The following is an 18,679-nucleotide window of genomic DNA, read 5'->3' as shown; positions in this document are numbered from 1 at the left end:
TTCGCGTTCTCGCCCGACGCGACGCGCCGGCGCCTGCCGCGGCCCCGGTCGTTCTCCGAGCTCGCCGCGGGGCGCGTCGTCGTCGTCGTCGACGCGTTCACGACGGGCGCGTGCGTGGCGGCGGACGCGGCCGCGCGGGGCTTCCGCGTCGCGCACGTGCTGAGCCTCGGCGACGACTCGGGCATGGACATCGCGTCCCTGATCCCCGGGCACCTCAAGGGCGCGATCCAGTGGGCCGCGGAGTTCGGCGTCGACGCGCGCGCGCCGCTCGAGGCCTCGGCGGCGGACGTCGCCGACGACCTTCGCGACTGGTGCGACCGCGACGGCGCCGAGGTCGCGGCCGTCGTCGCCGGCGCGGAGACGGGCGTGAAGCTCGCGGACTGCCTGAGCGAGGCCGTGGCGCGCTGGGCGCCCGCGGTGCGCACGAACGGCGCCGCCGGCGCGGAGGCGCGGCGCAACAAGTGGGACATGGGCGAGAAGGTCCGCGGCGCGGGCGTGCGCGCGGTGCGCCAGCTGCGATCCGCGGGCTGGGACGCGACCCTGGAGCGCTGGCTCCGCGACGACTGGAACGTCGACCCCGCGGACGACGCCGCGGCCGTCGATCTGATCGTCAAGCCGACGGAGTCCGCGGGCTCCGACGGCGTCACGGGCTGCAAGACCGTCGGCGCGGTGCGCGCGGCCGTCGGAGCCCTCCTCAGCGCGCCCAACGCCCTCGGCCAGAGGAACGAGCAGGTCCTGATCCAGGAGTTCCTCCGGGGCGACGAGTACGTCGTCGACTCCGCGAGCCGCGACGGCGTCCACAAGGTCGTGGGCATGTGGCTCTACGACCGCAAGCCGACGAACGGCGCGGGCTTCGTCTGCCACGGCCAGCGCTTCGTCGGAGGCGGCGAGGCGGTGGTCGACCTCCTCGCGGCCTACTCGACGACGGTGCTCGACGCGCTCGAGTTGAAGCACGGCCCCTCGCACATGGAGGTCAAGCTCGCGCCCGGCTCGGGCGGGCCCTGCCTCGTCGAGGTCGGCGCGCGGTGCCACGGCGGCGAGGGCTACTGGATGTCCGTCGCCGACGAGTGCTGCGGCCGGAACCAGGTCTGCGCGGCGCTCGACGCCTACGTCGACGCGGCCGCGTACGCGAAGCTGCCGCCGCGGCCGCCGGCCGCGCTCGCTGCGCGCGGCCGCCTCAAGTACCTCCTCTTCCACAAGGGCGGGACCCTGGCCGACATCGACGCCGCCGTCGTCGAGCAGATCACGGCCCTGCCCTCCTACCGCGGCCACGAGTTCTTCGTCGCCGCGGGCGCCGCGGTCGTCCCGACGAAGGACTGCTTCACCTGGGGCGGCGTCGTCAAGCTCAACGGCGCCGACGAGGCCCAGGTCGACCGCGACTACGCGTTCCTCGCGGACGTCTCCGCGCGCGACCCGGGGCTCTGGGTCATCGCCTAAACACACCTCGCTTCGTGATCACGCGGCGACGGCGACGCGCGCCTCGTAGGGGATCGCGTCCGTGGCGCGCTTGACGGCGGCGGCGACGTAGGGCACGTCCGCGGCGGCGAGGCCCGCGAGGCTCATGCGGCCGTTCTCCGTGCAGTAGACGTGCTCCACCGCGCGCATGGACCGGACCTGCGGCGCGGTGAGGCCCGTGAAGGCGAACATGCCGATCTGGTCCGTGATGTGCCGCCAGCCGTGGGCGCCCGGCGGCGCCGCGTCGAGGCGCTCGAGCTCGCCCCGCAACGCGGCGCGGACGTCGACGATGCGCTGCGCCATCGCGAGGAGCTCGCCGCGCCACCGCTCCCGGAGCTCGCCGTCGCCGAGCACCTCCGCGGCGAGGCTCGCTCCGTGGAGTGGCGGGCTCGAGTACATGGGTCGCACGACGAGCTGCTTGACGCGCGACAGCAGGTTCGCCGCCTCGGCCTCGGAGTCGCAGACGACGTGGACCGCGCCGACGCGCTCGCCGTAGAGGCCCAGGTTCTTCGCGAAGGACTGGCAGAGGATGGGCGCGTGGCCCCGGGCCTCGAAGAGTCGCACGGCGAAGGCGTCGGCCTCCTCGTCGCCCGACGCGAAGCCCTGGTAGGCCGTGTCGAAGAGGGGGACGAGTTTTTTCTCCGCGAAGAGGTCCGCGAGCGCCCGCCACTGGTCGCGCGTCGGGTCGACGCCGCTCGGGTTGTGGGCCGCGGCGTGCATGAGGACGACGGAGTCGGGCGGGAGCCGTTCGAGGTCCGCGACCATGGCTTCAAAGTCGAGGGACGTCCGCGTCGCGTCGAGGTACGCGTAGTCCCCGACGGCGAGCCCGGCCTTGGCGAAGATCGCGGCGTGGTTCGCCCAGGACGGCCGCGGCAGGTGCACCTCGGCGACGCCGGCGACGTCCCGGAGCATCTCCGCGCAGACGCGCAGCGAGCCCGTGCCCGACAGCGCCTGGAGCGACGCGACGCGCCCGTCGAGGAGCGCCGGCGAGTCGGCGCCGAGCGCGAACGCCGCGGCCGCGTCGACAAAGCTCCGGAGGCCCTCGACGGGCAGGTACTCCTTCGACGCGCCCCGGGCGACGACGCGCCGCTCCGCCTCCCTGACGGCCTCGAGGAGCAGCGGCTCGCCGCCCTCGGTGCGGTAGGCGCCCTGGGCGAGGTTCACCTTGGCCGGGAAGGCGTCGGCCTTGAACTCGGCGACGAGGCCGAGGATCGGGTCCTAACGGTGTCGGTCATTTTAGTGATGATTTATATTCATTACCTGGGGCACGGCCTCGACGCCGGCGAAGAGGCCCAAAGCCCGCGCGCTGCCGGCGGCGCGGCGCGGCGCGACTAGCATTCGCTGTAGCATCATCTTGGCTCGGGTCGGGGCGGCCCCAAAGTTCAACGTTTCAACCTTTCTAAGTTTCCCCCCCATCTTCCGAGTTTGCGGCGGCGCGGGCAGCCCCGAAGGAGCTCAGCCACGCGGCGTTTCTCTCGAGCGGCGCCGGTCGGTCGGCCCGGAGCCCGCGCCCCCGCCCCGCGGCGTCGACCGCGCCCCGCGCCGCGCCATGGCCTTTTGCGCGATGAGCCTGGCGGTGTTTCTCGTCGCCCGGCGCGCCGCCGCGGACGACCGGCCCGTGCACCGGCCGTCGTTCCTCTGGAGCGAGGACAACGCGAAGCTCTACCTCAACGTCTACTGGAGCCCGAAGCTCGGGAAGAAGAAGGGCGACGACGAGAGCCTCTTCGGGGAGACGGGCATCCAGAAGCCCATGGACGAGGTCGAGGTCTTCTTCGACACGCAGACGCTCGAGGTCTTCGCGTTCAACAACGAGGAGGGCTACCACCTCGAGCTGCCCCTGCGGAACCGCATCGTCATCAAGTGGTCGACCTTCGAGAAGCGCGACGACGGCGTCGACATCACGCTGAAGAAGACGCGCATCGGCCGGTGGCGGTCCGTGCAGCCGCTCAAGGGCGGCTACGACATCGGCAGGGAGGCCATGCAGGTCAAGCTCGAGGACCAGGCGCGCTACGATTTGTTCGACGCCATCCAGAACAACGAGCTCCGCAACTGGCTCGAGACCTACCCCTACCACTGCCTCGCGTGCAACGCCATCTTCGACGAGGTCTACAAGGGCGACGGCGCGTCGCGCGAGCTCTGGTCCTACTTCAAGCAGAAGCCGCCGCCGCCGCCCAAGAGCGCGAACAAGACGACGCGGGCCTGGAAGGCCTACGGCGACAAGATCGAGGCCGAGTTCGAGTTCGACTACACGTGCGACCGCGTCATGTCGATGCGCGCGACGACGTTCGGCACGTCCGCGATCGTCGGCAGCGACGTCGACTTCGCCTGCAACCTCATCGTCAACAACCGCACCTTCCAGGAGGCGTTGATCCACGGCTACAAGTACATCCAGCACGCCATGCACGGCGCGCCGGAGACGGCGCACGCGTGGGACGGCCAGCCGTCGCTCGCGGGGCGGGAAACGAGAGCGACATTCCCACCTTCAAAGGCTCCTCTCTCGGCCGGTTTCCACTCGTTTCGGCTGATTTTTGGACGAGCGATCATCTCTTGGAACGGCCTCGAAGCGTGGATGCTTTTTTTCGGAACGCGCGCGCGCGGAGCACTCACGTTGAAGCGACGTTGAATCTCTCATTTCCCGCCCAGGTCGCTCAAGAAGATCGTCGAGACCGCGCCGGACCTCATCCCCCAGCACCGCGACGCGGTCTGCGGCATGGCCGCCGAGGCCTGCGGCCTCGTGAGCGGCCACTCCTTCAACAAGTGCGAGGCCTGCAACTCCATCATCCTACTCACCGACGGCATCCTCGCGTACCCGCGCGGCGACTACCCGCGGGACCGCGAGGAGGTCGAGGAGCTCGTCCAGAACGACCTCTGCGGCTTCCCCGTCAAGAGCCGCATCGGCGACAACGCCGTCGTATCCGAGGTCTGCGAGGAGCTCCTCGACGAGTACGAGACGGAGATCATCAACACGCTCACGTACAAGCAGAAGCCCGCGGAGAACATCAAGCTCAACCCGAGCTCCGTGCCGCCGGCGGTCAACGACTTCTGCGCGCAGCAGACGCACTTCGTCCGTCTCGCCGCGTCCGAACGCGCGGCCGCCGCGCGCCGCGCGCGCGCCGCCGCGATCCGCCGCGATTCGCGCGCCCCCGCAGTGCGTCCGGCCGAAGCGCATCCCGGTGAAGAAGCACGACCCCTACGAGCTCACGTCGGAGATGCTCATGAAGATCGTCGCGGAGGTCCAGCAGGAGGCGAAGAAGGAGGATCGCAAGAAGAAGGACGAGGAGAACGCCCAGTTCAAGGACTTCGACATCATGCACGCCAAGGCCATCGAGGGCCGCACCTGGATCCAGGACCTGCCCGAGGAGATGCAGTTCTCCGACGACGTCCACGAGACGCGCAAGGAGCGCTTCGAGGAGTTCCAGAAGGAGCTCTAGGGGCCGGCGCCCGCCCCGCCCCCGCCCCGGCGCTATGGCGGCCCCCGCCCGCCGGGCGTAAAGGTAGAGCGTACGTTGGGCGGCACCGTGGGCCTCTCCATAGCTTTGTTGCAGATTTACGAAGACGCGTCGAGGCTGGGGCTGCGTCGCGGCGGCGCGCCCTCTCGCTCGGCCTGCGCGTCGGCCGGTGAAGGGCCGGCCTGACCCGTGGGACCCGCGGGACCCATGGTCGGCTACAAGTCCATGGAGTCGTCGGACTTGTCCGCGCGGTCCTGGGTGTCGACGCTGGGCTGGTACGAGGTCTGGGTCGTCGCCGCCTGCAGCGCCGTGCCCTGCGTCTTCATGCTGGCCGTCTTCGAGCTCCAGCGCCACCGGCGCACGTCGTTCTGGCCCCGGGCGCGCTACTGCCCGGGCAAGGTGCTCGACAGCCAGTACCCGGGCTTTGGCGCGTGGCTCGCGCCGCTGAAGGCGATCCCCGACGACGAGATGGTCGAGCTCGTGGGGCTCGAGGCCTTCGTCTTCATTAGGTTCATGCGCATGGGCATCCGCATGACGGCCTTCGGGTCCTGCATCGGCGTCGTGCTCCTCGTCGTCTTCGCGACGACGCCGCACGAGGGCGGCGCGCTGAGCGACACGTTCTACTCGTGGACGATCGGCAACGTCGTGCACCGCTCCGGGCGGCTCTGGGCGCCCGTCGTCGGCGTCTACCTCATCGTCGCCCACGCGCTCTACGAGCTCTTCGCCGAGTGCAAGGCCTTCGTGCGGCTGCGCCAGGCGTTCATGACGACGGCGGAGAAGGCCGCCGAGGGCGCGAACATCGGCGAGCACGGCCAGCTCCAGTCGACGTTCTCCGTGATGATCGAGCGCATCCCCTCGGAGTGCCGCGCGGACGTGGCGCTCAAGGCCTACTTCGACCACCTCTTCCCCGGCGAGGTCGCGTCCGCGGTCGTGAGCCTCGTCGACCTCGAAGACCTCGAGGCGCTGCTCGGCGCGCAGGAGACGGTCGTGTCCCAGCTCGAGCACCTCCTGCTCGAGCGGGAGACGACGGGCGACGAGCCCACGGAGTGGCACGTCGACGAGAACTGCGCGGCCGCGGCGCGCGGCGCGGGCGCGCGCGTCGAGGCGATCCCGTTCTACACGGCGGTGCTGAGCCAGCTCAACGCGAAGCGCACGGAGTTGCTGAAGCGCCTCTACCTCGCGGAGCAGAAGATCGAGGACGAGGCCGCGCTCGTCGTGACGACGGACCGCGAGGCGCTGTTGGCCAACGACGACCGGCTCGACGCGTACGGCGCAGGGCAGCAAAAGAGAGCGACATTCCCAACTTCAAAGGCTCATATCTCGGCCGTTTTCCACTCGTTTCGGCTGATTTTTGGACGAGCGATCATCTCTCGGAACGGTCTCGAAGCGTGGATGCTTTTTCCGGAACGCGCGCGCGCGGAACACTCACGTTGAAGCGACGTTGAATCACCCTTTTGCTGCCCAGGTACGGCGAGGAGGCGGGCAACGCGCAGATCGTCGCCGCGGCCGTGGGCGCGGACGTCATCTACGAGGTCACGGTCGCCGCCGGCGACGCCGCGGCGGCGGCGGCGGAGCCCGCGGCGGCGGGGCGCGAGGGCGAGAGCCTCCTGGGCGCCGGCGCGACGCACTCGTCGTCGAACACGCTCCGGTCGGACGACGACGACCTCGAGCTCGACGGCGTGGACCACGGCGCGGCGTCGGCGAGCTTCGTGAGCTCGCGGGGCGTGCTCGGCGGCGATTTGGGGGGCGTGCGCGTCGGCGCGGGCGGCAAGGTCCAGGGCCTGGGGCGCCTCGGCCGCGCGCGGCGCCGCGCCTTCAGCCTCCGGTCGGAGAAGCCGCGGCTCGGCACCAAGGGCGGCACGGGCTTCGTGACCTTCCGGAGCCTGCGGTCCGCGGCCATCGCGAGGCAGGCCCAGCTGTCGCCGCGGCCCTTCTGCATGGAGGCCGCGGACCACCGGCCGGAGCCGCGGAACGTGATCTGGGCGAACGTGACGTCGTCGAAGACGGAGCGGCTCGTGCGCCACAACATCATGTCCCTGGCCCTCGCCTGCGCGGCGCTGAACTGGTCCATGGTCATGGAGCTCTGCGAGAAGGTGTCGAACGTCTGCATCTTCTGGGACAACAACACGACGAACTACTGGCTGAGCTACTGCTACGAGCTCATGCAGGCCTACGCGCCCATCCTGCTCGTGAATCTGATTTTGTGTATTCTGCCGTTCATCCTCATGTTCATCGGCAAGTACTACGAGCGCTTCAAGTTCACGTCCGAGGTGCAGCAGACCGTGTTCCGGCGCTACCTCATGTTCGAGCTCGCGAACATCTGGCTCGCGCTCGTGTCGGGCACGATCTGGACGCTGCTGGAGCTGCTCGCCGAGGAGCCCGTGACCGTGCTCGAGTACATCGCGCTCATCATGCCCCAGGCCGCGGTCTACTTCGTGGAGATGATCATCATGAAGCTCATGCTCGTGCTGCCGTTCGAGATCTCGCGGCTCTGGCCCTGGTTTAGGATCGAGTTCGTGCGGCGGTCCTTCAAGGACCGGCTCACGGACCGGGACCTGACCAAGGGCGCCTTCGAGCCGCCGGAGTTCCGCTACGGCTTCCAGTACCCGAGCAAGCTCATGGTGCTCACCTACGCGTTCGTCTTCGCGGGCATCGCGCCCATCGTCTACCCCTTTGCTCTCGTCTTCTTCTACTGCGCCTACTTTGTCTACACGCGCCAGTTCCTGTACGTCTACGTGCCCTACTACGAGGCCGGCGGCGCCTTCTTCGAGATCATCATCTACTCGCTCATCGGGTCGCTCTTCAGCGGCTGCCTCACGTTCACGTTCTACCTGCTCGTGTCGAAGGCGTACTACCACGCGCTCGCGTCGACGGGCCCGCTCCTCGCGACCCTCATCGCCTGGATCTTCTTCCAGGTGGGCTTCGGCCACATGAACCAGAACCTGGCGCTCGAGAGCGCCATCGCGGCCGACGAGGCCTACGACGCGGCGAGCGGCGACGAGCCGACGTGCGACGCGTTCACGACGGAGTACTTCCGCCAGCCCGCGCTCCTCCAGGGCACGCTCGAGCCCGTGCTGCCCTGGCACGACAAGGACGAGGACAAGGCCGTCGCGAGCCCCTACGTGGGCAAGCAGGCCACCGCGCTGAGCCGCGCGCGGTCGTCGATCCTCTTCCGCCGCGCGGCCAACAACGACCCGACGCTGACCGTGGCGACGACGACGGAGGACCGCAAGGAGCCGCCGCCGGACGCCGAGCACGACGAGGACCTCGGCGACAACTACCCGGGGCCCGCGGTCTAACGGTACAATTCGATCATAGCCAGTGTCCTGTCAGTTAGCCACGGCGCAGGGAGGAATCGAAGGGAGGGAGGATCAAAGTGTCCTGTCAGTGTCACGCGCGGTCGCGTGGTGGACGTTTTAGGAGGCGGCCTTAACCCTAACCACTACGCGTTCAGGCGCTCTCTGATCGTGTCAAGAATCCCGAGCTCATCGAGAGCGTGTATGGCTTCCTGGCAGCCCTTGGCGGCCGCGTGCACGTACAATCGCACAGCTTCTTCGATGTCCCTTTCGAGACCACCTTCGCCGTGCTGGTATGCCCATCCGAGGTTGTACTGGCCCAAGGCAAAGCCTGCTTCTGCGCTTAGCCTGAAGTAGCGGACAGCCTCTTCCTTGTCGCCAGCTTTGTCGAGATTATTCCCGTGATTGTTCTGCGCCGTCGGGTGGCCTCGGTCCGCGGCCATGAGATTCAGCTGTGACGCCTTCTTCATGTCCCGTTTGACGCCGTCTCCGTACGTATACATATGCCCAAGATTGATCATCGCATCCACGCTGCCAAGCTCAACGCTGCGCTTGTAGAGCTTCGCGGCCTTCTTACTACTTTTCACGAGGCCAAGGTCACCGGAGTGGTAGGCGTGCCCCAAGGCCGCAATTGCCTCCGGTATTTCATTTTCCACGTGGCGACGAATCTGCGCCAGGGCCTGCTCATTAGTCTGTGCGATTGGTGCGCGGCAGAGAGGGCACTTGTGCTCTCTTCGCTTTTGGATCGATTCGCCGCAAGACTGGCAGATCATCCGGCAGCAACAGGCGCGAAGATTTGGCACATCATTCACGTCCCAGTCCTCGCGACAGACAGGACACCGCGCTCCCATCCGTGCCGAAAATGGCTCCGGCTCCGGGTTCGCCTCGCGCCGCGCGCGAGCGGCCTCGTGTTCCGCGGCGATACGAGCGCGGACCTCGTCGGCGTGAGAACGCGGCGCGGGGCCGTAGAAGACCTCCTCCGGCGGCGACGGCGGGGGCGTCGGGGCCTCCGCCCGCGCCTCCTCCGCCGCACGCTCGGCCGGATCTTCTTGCACGCCTTCCGGTGGCCCCGATCGCGCCAGTCGACGCGTTGACAGTCCGTCGAACAGTACCTACGGGTTCGCGTCGCGGCGCGATCGCGCGACGCCCCCGACCATTCGCGCGCGTCGCGACGGCGCCGGCGCGCACTGTGTCGTCCCGCACGGGCAGTTGAGCAAGGTCTTCGGTTTCGCCCCGCAGATGGTACACGTGAGGCGGAGCCTGAGCGCTTTCGCCCGGGCCTTGACCTGCTCGAACTCGCGTTGTTTCTTTTCCCACTCTGCCTCCATCTTGTTGCCGCAGCGGCGAGAGGTTGGGAAACGGCGAGAGGTTGGGAAACGGCGAGCGGGCGGCGGGCGCGGCGCGGTCGTCGGCGCTGATGGTCGCCTCAAGCGATTTCCACAAGCGACGCGCTCGGATTCAGGTCGACTCGACGAGTCTCGAGTGATCCACGGGAAGGCTACGGGAGTTGTCGCCCCGGCGACGCCATAGGCTCGCGAAGCCAGAGCTCCATCCGAGGCTTAGAGTCGACGATCCCCCCAGTATAAGCTCACGGATGCCACGCGCTCTTGCGGCGGCGCGCGGCGTGGACGCCCGTGACGATGTGGAGCTTCTTGTTCGTCCGCTGGAGCGCCGCGCGGCTCTTCTTGAGGTTGGCGCGGCTCTTGGCCAGGTCCGACGCCTCCTGGCGCGAGATGCCCGGGTAGTCCGGCGCCCTGCGCGAGGGCCCGGCGTCGAGCGGCGCGCGCGCCGAGAGCGCGTCGGGCCGCGGCGACCGCGGGCCGCGCGCGGCGTCGAAGGCGCCCTCCCGGGGCACCCAGGCCGCGGCGGGCGCGGCGAGCGCGGCGGCGATCTGCGGCGGCGCCGCCGTGCCGTCGACGAAGCTCGCGGCGCAGTAGGCGCGCCGCGCCGCGGCGACGTCGAGGCCCTCGAAGACGACGGCCCCGAGGGCCTCGGCGGGGTCCTCGCCGCCCCGGCGCGTCGGCGACGCCTCCGGCGTCGACGCGCCGCTGACGTCCGAGTAGCGGCGGTCCGGCGTCGCCGGCGCGGCGTCCGCGGGCGGGCTCGGCGGCGGCGCGGCCGCGTGGAGCGCGTCGACGTCGACGTCCTCGGGCGCCGACGGGTAGAGCCAGGTGCAGAACATGGCGCGCCACTTGTAGGCCCGCACGACGGCGTCGCGGTCCTCGCCCGCGGCGTGCGCCAGGCCCGCGGACGCCTCCGCCGCGGCCGCGGGCGAGTCCGACGCGAGCTCGCAGCGGAAGCAGAGCTCGAGGAGCGCCTCGGACAGCACGGGCTCGGCCTTCTGGGCCTTCGTCTTCGCGCGGCCGCTCGGCGCGCACGCGAGCTTCTCGAACTTGAGCATGCGGCGCATCGCGCGCGCGGCGCGGAGCTCGGGCCATTGTCGCCCCGCGGCCGCGGCCGCGGGGTCGCAGTCGTCGAGGAGCGCGAGCACGCGCTTGAGGGATTCGTCGATGCCGTCGGCGTGGACCCCCTCGACGGCGTGGCGGAGCTCGCGGCGCGCGTCGAGCGTCGGCTCGACCTCGTCGTAGCGCCGCCGGGCCTCGTCGACCTCCGGCGACGCGAGCCCGAGCCGCGCCGCCTCCTCGAGGAGCTTGGGCACGTCGAGGTCCGCGCCGCTCGGCGCCTGGGCGCCGAAGGGGTCCGCGACGAAGCGCCGCAGGCTCTCGACGAGCTCCGCGCGCTTCACGATGTCCTCGAACTCCGCGCGCGCGGAAGCGACGGCCTCGCAGTCGCCGAGGTCGAGGTCGTCGGCGCGCTTGAGCAGGCGCCGCAGCTTCTTGACGTCGTGGGACGCGCGCGCGTCGGCGATGGCGTGGAGGAGCTTGCCGCCCTCGCGGAGGCGGTAGAGCGCCGCGGCCGCGGCCGCGACTTCCCGCGCGACGGGCGCCGGTAAGTGCGCGAGCAGGTGCGCGCTCGGCTCGCCGGCCTTGGGCGGCCCGGCGAAGCATTTCCCCAGATCCGCGCGCGGCGCGCCGTCGGGGCCCGTCTGGGCCTCGAGGAAGGGCCGCAGCGCGTCGTCGAGGTCCCGCAGCGCGCCGTAGTCGTCGACCGCGGCGCCCGCGGTGCGCTTCGCCGCCGCGCGGAGGCCCGCGAGGTTCTTGCGCGCGCCGGCGAGGCTCCGGCGCACGCGGGCGCCGCGGATCCAGCGCGTCACGAGGTCGCCGGCGGCCTTGGCCCGCTGCTTCCGCAGCGCGTCGCGCTTCGCCTTGCGCCGCGACTCCGCCAGACCGCCGCCGGCCTTGGACCGCGCGGCGAAGGAGCGCCACGCGGCCTGGCAGAGCACGACGAAGGACTCCATGGCCCGGGCGCGCCGCGTCTCCAGGGCCTTCTGCGCGAGCGCGTCCTTGAGGAAGACGCGCGTCTTGCCGACGGCCATGACCGCGGCCGCGTCCTTGGCGCCGTCGGCCGCGAGCAGCGCGGCGAGGTTCGCCGGGTCGTTGAGGATGTTCTCGCAGCAGGTCAGGGCCACGTCCGCGGGCAGGTTCTTGCCGTGCTTGCGGACGAGGTCGAAGCCGCCCCTGGGCGCCGTGAGCGCGTAGCGCTTCGCAAAGACCGCGTGGGGCACGCGGTAGGCGTAGCCGGCCTTGCGGATCTTGATGGCCTCGAAGAGGCCGCTGTACTTGAGCTGCTGGAGGCAGAGGGCGCCGTCGAAGACGTCGGGCTTCTTGCCTACCAAGGGGTGACGATTTCTCCTTGTTTTCCCACCCCGAATCTCTCGAACATCGTCGCGGCCGCGGGACGCCGCTTCTTGCCCGGGTTCGACTTGACGCAGCGCACGAAGTGGGGCTGCGTGGCCTTGAGGGCGTCCATGAGGCCGTGGAGCTGGGCGCGGAAGGCGGCGCCCAGGGTCTTGGCGCCCTTCTTCTTCTTGCGGCCGCCGCCGGGCGACGCGGGCGACGCGGGCGACGCGGCGGGGGGCTCCGCGAAGAACCGCGCGACGAGCGGCACCGCGGCCTCCATGCAGAGCGTCGAGAGCGTCGTCGAGATCGTGTCGCGGTTCTTCTCGACGAAGCCCGCCGTGTCGTAGGTCACGGCGCCGGCGAAGTGGCGCACGGCGAAGGACCGGCCCGACGGGTCCTTGCCCCCAAAGTACGCGTTCTTGTGCGGGCCCTGCGCGAACGTGTTGATGGCCTTGGAGCCGTACTTGGCGTCCTTCGCCGACGCGCCGCCGGAGCACTCGTCGTCGAGCAGGGAGAGCAGGTTCACGGGCTTGCCGTCGAGCAGCGCGACGCACCTCGCGTTGTCCTCGAAGGCCATGTGCGTGTGCGGCACGCCCTCGGACTCGTACATCTTCATCTCCTCGCCGAAGACGACGTCGTTGAAGAAGAGCTGGAGCTTCTCATTGGTATAATTGATGCAGAGCTGCTCGAAGGAGTTGACTTTGAAGACCTCGAAGCCGAAGATGTCGAGCACGCCGACGTGGCACGCGCCCTCGCCGCGCGAGATCGACGCGTTGATCTTGACGACCAGCCAATCGAAGAGGCGGCCGTAGAGCGCCTTCGCCAGGGCGTCGGCGGCGTCCTTGGCCGCCGGCGGGCTCAGCTTGATGGTCACCATGGACCCGCGGCCCATCTGCTCCGTCCGCGTCGTCAACGCGGCCGCGAGCTTGCCCGCGTCGACGCCGAGCAGCGGCGCGGCCTTGGCGAGGCACGCCGCGTCGCTCACGCGCGAGCCGTCGCCGTCGGCGCTGAAGGCCGCGAGGCCGAGGTGGAGCGTCGCGGCGACGACGCCGAGCGCGACGCGCTGGTCGTCCTTGGAGAAGTCGAGGATGTCGAGCGCCGCGCGCTGGTCGTCCCACTCCTGCGCGTCGTCGATGGCGTCGACGGTCGTGCAGCCGCCCTTCGTGAGCGTGGCGAAGGCCTCGGGGTCCGCGCCGATGCCGTAGGCCTCGCGCTCCTTCGCGCCCTTGAAGAGCTGGTAGAAGGCGTGGTAGGACCGCTCGCCCTTGGACTGCCAGACGACGCGCGACTTCTCGAGGAGGTAGTTCGTGATGCTGCAGCCGCGGATCTTGGAGTTGCCCTCGAATTCTATTTTCATCCACTTGCCTACCGAGCGCGACGGTGACGACGGTTCGTCGGTTTCCCGCCCGAAATCTCTCGAACATCGTCGCGGCCGCGGGACGCCGCCACGTGCCGAAGCGGCTCGAGTTGTTGTTCCGCAGGGTCTTGGCGTTGCCGTAGGCCTCGAGCACGGGGTTGCTCTGGAGGATCTGCTCCTCGACGGACTTGCCCGCGCCCGCGCCGCCGCCGCGGCCCGCGACGCGCGCGACGAAGGCCAGGACGAACTTCGTCGTCTCCGTCTTGCCCGCACCGGACTCGCCCGAGATGAGGACGGACTGCGACTGCTTCGTGTCGACCATGGCGTCGTAGCACCGCGCGGCCGTGAGGAACACGTGCGGCGGCGGCGGGTCGCCGCCGCTCGCGCGCGCGCGGTAGCTGTCCATGAGCTCGGGCGTGTAGATGGGCAGGCGCTTGAACGGGTTCACGGCGACGAGGATGCTGCCGACCAGCGTGTAGATCAGGTCGCCCTGGAACCGCTTACGCACGTGGTGCAGGATGCTGCCCTCGGTAAACGAGTCGAGGTCCACGAGGTTCTCGATGTCCTCGTTGAGGCTCGTGCCCGAGTCCGCGACGTTGCCGCCGTCCTTCCGCAGCTTGATGACCTTGCGCTCGCCGCCGACGAGGACCGTGACGTCGCCCGCGCTCCGGGCCTCGACCTTGCCCAGCACCCAGGCCTCGGCGGCGTCCTCGACGAAGACCCATTCGCCGCGGTCCAGCTCCGAGCGCCGCCGCGACTTCGGCGCCATGGTCGCTGCAGCGGCGCGCGTCGACGGTCGAACGCCGCGCCGCGCGGCCGCCGTGCGCGCGCAGCCTGTCTCGAAGCGCGCCGGCCGCTATAAACGTCGGGGCTAAAAATGTTGAAGCACTTCATTGAAGCTATGTTTATGTATACTTGAAGCGCTTTAATTACGCCGCCTTCCCCTGCTTCGCGTCGACCCAGGGCGGCCGCAGCGTGTAGTAGACCTTGTAGTGCTTCGCGGACTCGGACGCGACGAACTCCGCGTTCGTGCCGTGGAGCGTGTCGAGCCAGCCCATGACGCCGTAGACCTCGGTGAACTTTTCGTGGTGGAAGTCGTGCGCGCGCGGCGAGATGAAGCACGGGAAGTGGTAGCCGCAGTGCGTGTTGACCGTGGAGCAGATGCCCAGCGTGATCCAGACCCAGAAGAGGAAGCAGTGGGACTTGATGACGAGCGCGCCCGCGACGGCCGGGAGCAGGTTCGAGAGCGCGTGCTCGAGCGGGTGCGCGTAGAGCGCCACGAAGCCCACGGGGTGCGTGAACTGGTGGTGGATCTTGTGGATGTGGGGGTAGAGCCTGGGGTGGTGGAGGAGCCGGTGGCTGTAGTAGAACAAAATTTCCTCGACGAAGACGAACGCCGTCATCTGGAGCAGCGCGGACGACAGCGACGGCAGGGGCATGTCCAGGCGGCCCTCGAAGCGGCCGTAGGCCAGCGCCGTGAGCGGGATCGTCACGACGATGTTGTTGAAGAGCACGCGGCGCACGCCCTTCCACCACTTCCGCGGCGACAGCGGCGTCGCCGCGTGCTTCTCCTGGACCTTGTATTTCACGACCCAGGCCGGGCCCCAGAGGTCCAGCACGCTCAGCGCGAGGCAGTAGGTCCAGAAGACGCCCAGGTGCACGACCGTCGTGCCGCCGACGAAGAACGCGAAGTCGTCCACGGGGCCCGCCGCGCGGATGTCGCGCCAGAGGGCCGTCCAGTTCGCGTAGCAGTCCGAGTTGCCCAGGCTGCCCCAGCGGCACCAGACGCACATGTGGTTGACGCCCGACGCGAAGAACTGGTACTCCGTCGACTCCATGGCGAGCTTGATGCCCAGGGGGACGCTGAGGGTCGCGGCGACGTCCCAAAGGACGGACCGCCACGCCGCGCGCGTCGGCATCGGCATCGTCTTGCTCGCGATCGGTCGGTCGGCGCGAGCGGGCACGCGCCGGAGGCCCCGGCGACTGGCTTCAATCGACGGTCGTCTCGCGCGAGAATGCACGGGCTGCCAAAAAGGTAAATATTGAAGTCAGTTATCGGGCGTATCTGGGAGAGCTCCGCCAAGGGGCTGCATTCTCAAGCTCGCGTGGCTACGTGAGTATCGACGACGCCCCCGACGCCGCTCGACATCCCGGGGGCGGGATGGATCCGGACGTGCTGCGCGTGGGCGGCCGGGCCCTGCTCGACGAGAGCTCGGGCGCGCGCTTCGAGGGCCTCGCCGTCGTCGGCGGCGTGCCGAGCGCCTTCGCGGCCCAGTACTACGAGCACGCGGCCCTGCTCCGCGAGAGCGTGCAGAAGTTCGTCGGCGACGACACGCAGCGGAGCGTCGAGTTCGACCTGGACGTGAGGGGCCAGGGCTACACCGCGGGGCTCCGGGTCCGGGGCGACGCGGCCGCGCCCGACGTGTCGCTGCGGCTCCGGCTCAGGAAGGGGCGGTTCCGCTGCGTGGGCCTGTCCTTCGTCGCGCGCGGCGCGCGGCCCTTCGAGGAGGACTTCATGTCCACCGTCGGCGGCCGCGCGGCGGCGCCCGAGGCGCTGGGCACCGTCGTCCCCGTGCTCTGGGTCGAGACGGGCGAGGGCCGCCGCGCGGCGACGGCGGACGAGGCCGCGGCCGTCGACGCCGCGGCGGCCGTGGCGCCGGCCCTCTGCGCGACCCTCGCGCCGGACGCGGGGCCCGTGTCCGAGAGCGTGGTCGCGTACGCCAGGGGCTTCGAGGCGCGGCGGCCCGAGTCCGCGCGCGGGTCGGCGATCGCGACGCTCGACGTCGAGCGGCCGCGGACGACGGCGTCGCCGCGGGACCGCGCGGCCATGGACCGGCCGCGGCCGCCCAAGGGGTCGCCGCGCCGCGCGACGACGGCGACGCCCCGCCAGCGGCGGCGCAAGCTCTCGGAGAACCGCGTCGCCGCCAAGGCGACGGCGCGGCCCGCCGCGGCCGCGCGCGCGTTCGGCGGCGAGCACAACGTCGCCGCCGCGGCGACGTGGTCGTCGCTCGGCCGCGGGCGCGTGCCCAAGAGCCGCCTCGTGCTCCCCGCGCTCCGCTCCCAGCTCGTCCTCCAGCACAAGCGCAGCCGCCAGGCGGCCGCCGCGCCCTAGAATCCCGGCTAACTCGGACGCCGACGAGGGTTCGCGGGGTACCTCGGCGACCCGAGCCGGGTAACCCCGGGTCTGTGTTACGGCGACGCGTCGCCCCAGCGCAGCGCGAGGATCGGCGGGAGGTCCTCGGGCATGACGAACTTGGAGACGACGTCCGCGGCCTCCTTCGGGTCCTCGAGGCCCAGGAGCGTCGCCGCGTGCGACGCGACGCCGAGGCCCTCGCGCACGGCGGCGTTGAGCGCCGCGTCGGGCCGCGCGTCGCCCGGCGCGAAGGCCGCGGCGAGCGCGCCGCGGAGCGCGCGGACGTCGCGGTCGAGCTGGAGCGCCCCGAGCGCCGTCACCCGGGCCGCCGCGGCCTTGTCCTGGAGGTCGTCGAGGAGCGCGTCGGCCGCGACCTCCGCGAGGAGGCCCGCGACGCGCGTCTTGTTCGCCGGGCCGAGCGCGGCCGTCGCGCGCGCGGCGGCGGCCGCGGCCGCGCGGCCGACGCGGTCCCCGAAGTCGTCGACGGCGTCGAGCGCCTCGAAGAGCTGCTCGTCGGCGGCGTAGCGGTGCGGCGCGCCGCCGGCGCCGACGGCGAAGCGCGCGCGCGCGTTGAGGCCCGCGGCGTCGGCGACGGCGGCCTCGAGGTCGCGCGCGAGCGCCGAGCTCACGAGCGCGCCGCGCGCGGCCTCGAGCGCGCCGGCGAACTTGGCGCCGACGCTCGGGAGCGTGGCGCCGGGCCCGTCGCCGAGCGCCGCGGCCGCGCCGAGGAGCGCCGCGACCTCGGGCTTCGACGCGTCCGAGCCGTAACTCGCCGCGACCTCGTCGTCGACGTGGAGCCGGAAGCGCGGGAGGTGCGTCGACGCCGCGAGGTCCAGCGTGTTGAGCGCGACCTGGGCCTCGAGGAGCGCCATGTCGAGGTCGCGCGCGCGGTCCTCGGGCGACGACGCGCCCAAAGCGGAATTCGCCGCGGCGACGACCTCCGCGCCCTCGAGCGCGCCCTGCGCGCGCGCGGCCAACCCCAGCGTCTTCGCCGCGACCTCCTCCGCGCGCCGCTCCAGCCCGGCCCGCAGCGCCTCGACGGTCTCGTCGGCCGTCGACGCCTCGAGCAACCCGCCGAAGCCGAGCTCCGCCCTCAACAGCGCCTCCGCGCGGCCGCACGCGTCGAAGGCCCGCGTCGACAGGCCGTGCTGCGTCACGGACCCGAGGTGCTCGGCGACGAAGGTCAAAACCTCCAACGCCGCGCCCGCGTGGCCGCTGCCGAGCGCGCGCGCCGCCGACCGCCGCGCGGCCCAGAAGCCGTCGTCGGCCGCCGTCGACACGGGCGCGTCGGACGGCGCGTCGCCGCTGCGCAGCGCGCCCGCGACGTCCGCCGTCGCGTCGAGCCGCTCCGCCGTCCGCAGCGCCACGAGGCAGAGCCGGTTCTCGAGGGTCGCGTACCAGCCGCCGAGCTCCGCGGCCGCGTCCGCGAGCCGGTTCTTCTCCAGCGTCTCGAGCACGTCCGGCTCGCCGAGCGTCGCCCGCGCGTAGTGCGCCGCGAAGCGCCGCCAGGTCTCGAGGCGCTGGAGCGCCGTCGCGACGTCCTCGAGCAGGCCGTCGAGATCGTCGAGGCCGACGGGCCGCGCGGACTCCGCGGCGGGCCACCGGTCGTCGCGCCGCGCCTCGGCCGCCAGCGCGGCGACGCCCGACTCCGCGGCGAATTTCGCGACGACGGCGAGGGCCGCGGCCTCGCAGGCGTCGTGGGCTAATAACAAACCCTTGGGCCCGCAGCGCTCGCTCTCGAGCGCGACGGCGCCGTGCGTCAGGCGCCGCGTGACGACGCCCGCGACGGCGTTGATGACCTTTTGCAGCGCGAGCAGCGGCTTCTCGGCGCACTCGGCGTCGGCCACGACGTCGCGCACGGCGCCGCGCAGCAGGTGGCGGAAGTGCTCGAGGAAGGCCTGGCCGCAGGCCGCGTCCACCAAACCCAACCGCTTCACGAGCGGCAGCCACCGCTCCAGCGCCTCGTCGTCGCGCGCGACGCAGGCCTCGAAGTAGCGCGCGCGCGCGACCTCCTCGACGCGCGCGGTGGACTCGCGCATCTGCGCGAGCTCGTTGTCGTAGGCCTCGCCGCCGGCCTCCGCCGCGGCCTCGATGCGCCGGAAGCGGCCGACGAACTCCGTCGCCCGCTCGAGGTCGTCGACGGCGATGGCGTCCGCGACGCCGGACACGCAGCTCCGCAGCGACAGCACGTCGGACGTCGCCTGGATCGCCGCCGCGAGCCGCGTCCGCCGGTCGTCGAGCTCGCGCAC

The 18,679-nt window shown here is 71.0% G+C and overlaps 4 protein-coding genes across 4 annotated transcripts; 1 reads left to right on the top strand and 3 right to left on the bottom strand.

Annotated features, from left to right (window-relative positions):
- Nucleotides 1-1,455: 1,455 nt before the first annotated feature.
- Nucleotides 1,456-2,793, bottom strand: AURANDRAFT_58638 (hypothetical protein; the record flags this gene model as incomplete). Its single annotated transcript, XM_009034817.1, has 2 exons — nt 1,456-2,673; nt 2,716-2,793. 2 exons carry the CDS (start codon nt 2,791-2,793, stop codon nt 1,456-1,458), a joined length of 1,296 nt encoding a protein of 431 aa, XP_009033065.1.
- A 4,270-nt stretch (nt 2,794-7,063) lies between these two features.
- On the top strand, nt 7,064-7,726 carry AURANDRAFT_5132 (hypothetical protein; the record flags this gene model as incomplete). The annotated part of the gene is made up of 1 exon (XM_009034602.1): nt 7,064-7,726. A coding segment is annotated over one exon (663 nt), but the record flags the coding sequence as incomplete, so codon positions are not given.
- A 4,054-nt stretch (nt 7,727-11,780) lies between these two features.
- On the bottom strand, nt 11,781-13,859 carry AURANDRAFT_327 (hypothetical protein; the record flags this gene model as incomplete). The annotated part of the gene is made up of 3 exons (XM_009034562.1): nt 11,781-11,929; nt 12,001-13,305; nt 13,382-13,859. Coding segments are annotated over 3 exons (1,932 nt in total), but the record flags the coding sequence as incomplete, so codon positions are not given.
- A 367-nt stretch (nt 13,860-14,226) lies between these two features.
- On the bottom strand, nt 14,227-15,090 carry AURANDRAFT_20614 (hypothetical protein; the record flags this gene model as incomplete). Its single annotated transcript, XM_009034816.1, has 1 exon — nt 14,227-15,090. One exon carries the CDS (start codon nt 15,088-15,090, stop codon nt 14,227-14,229), a length of 864 nt encoding a protein of 287 aa, XP_009033064.1.
- Nucleotides 15,091-18,679: the final 3,589 nt, after the last annotated feature.

The sequence above is a fragment of the Aureococcus anophagefferens genome (assembly GCF_000186865.1).
Source record: "Aureococcus anophagefferens unplaced genomic scaffold AURANscaffold_2, whole genome shotgun sequence".
NCBI lineage: Eukaryota > Pelagophyceae > Pelagomonadales > Pelagomonadaceae > Aureococcus > Aureococcus anophagefferens.
Note: the sequence above shows the minus strand (reverse complement) of the source record. Positions and strands in the feature narration are given on the sequence as shown.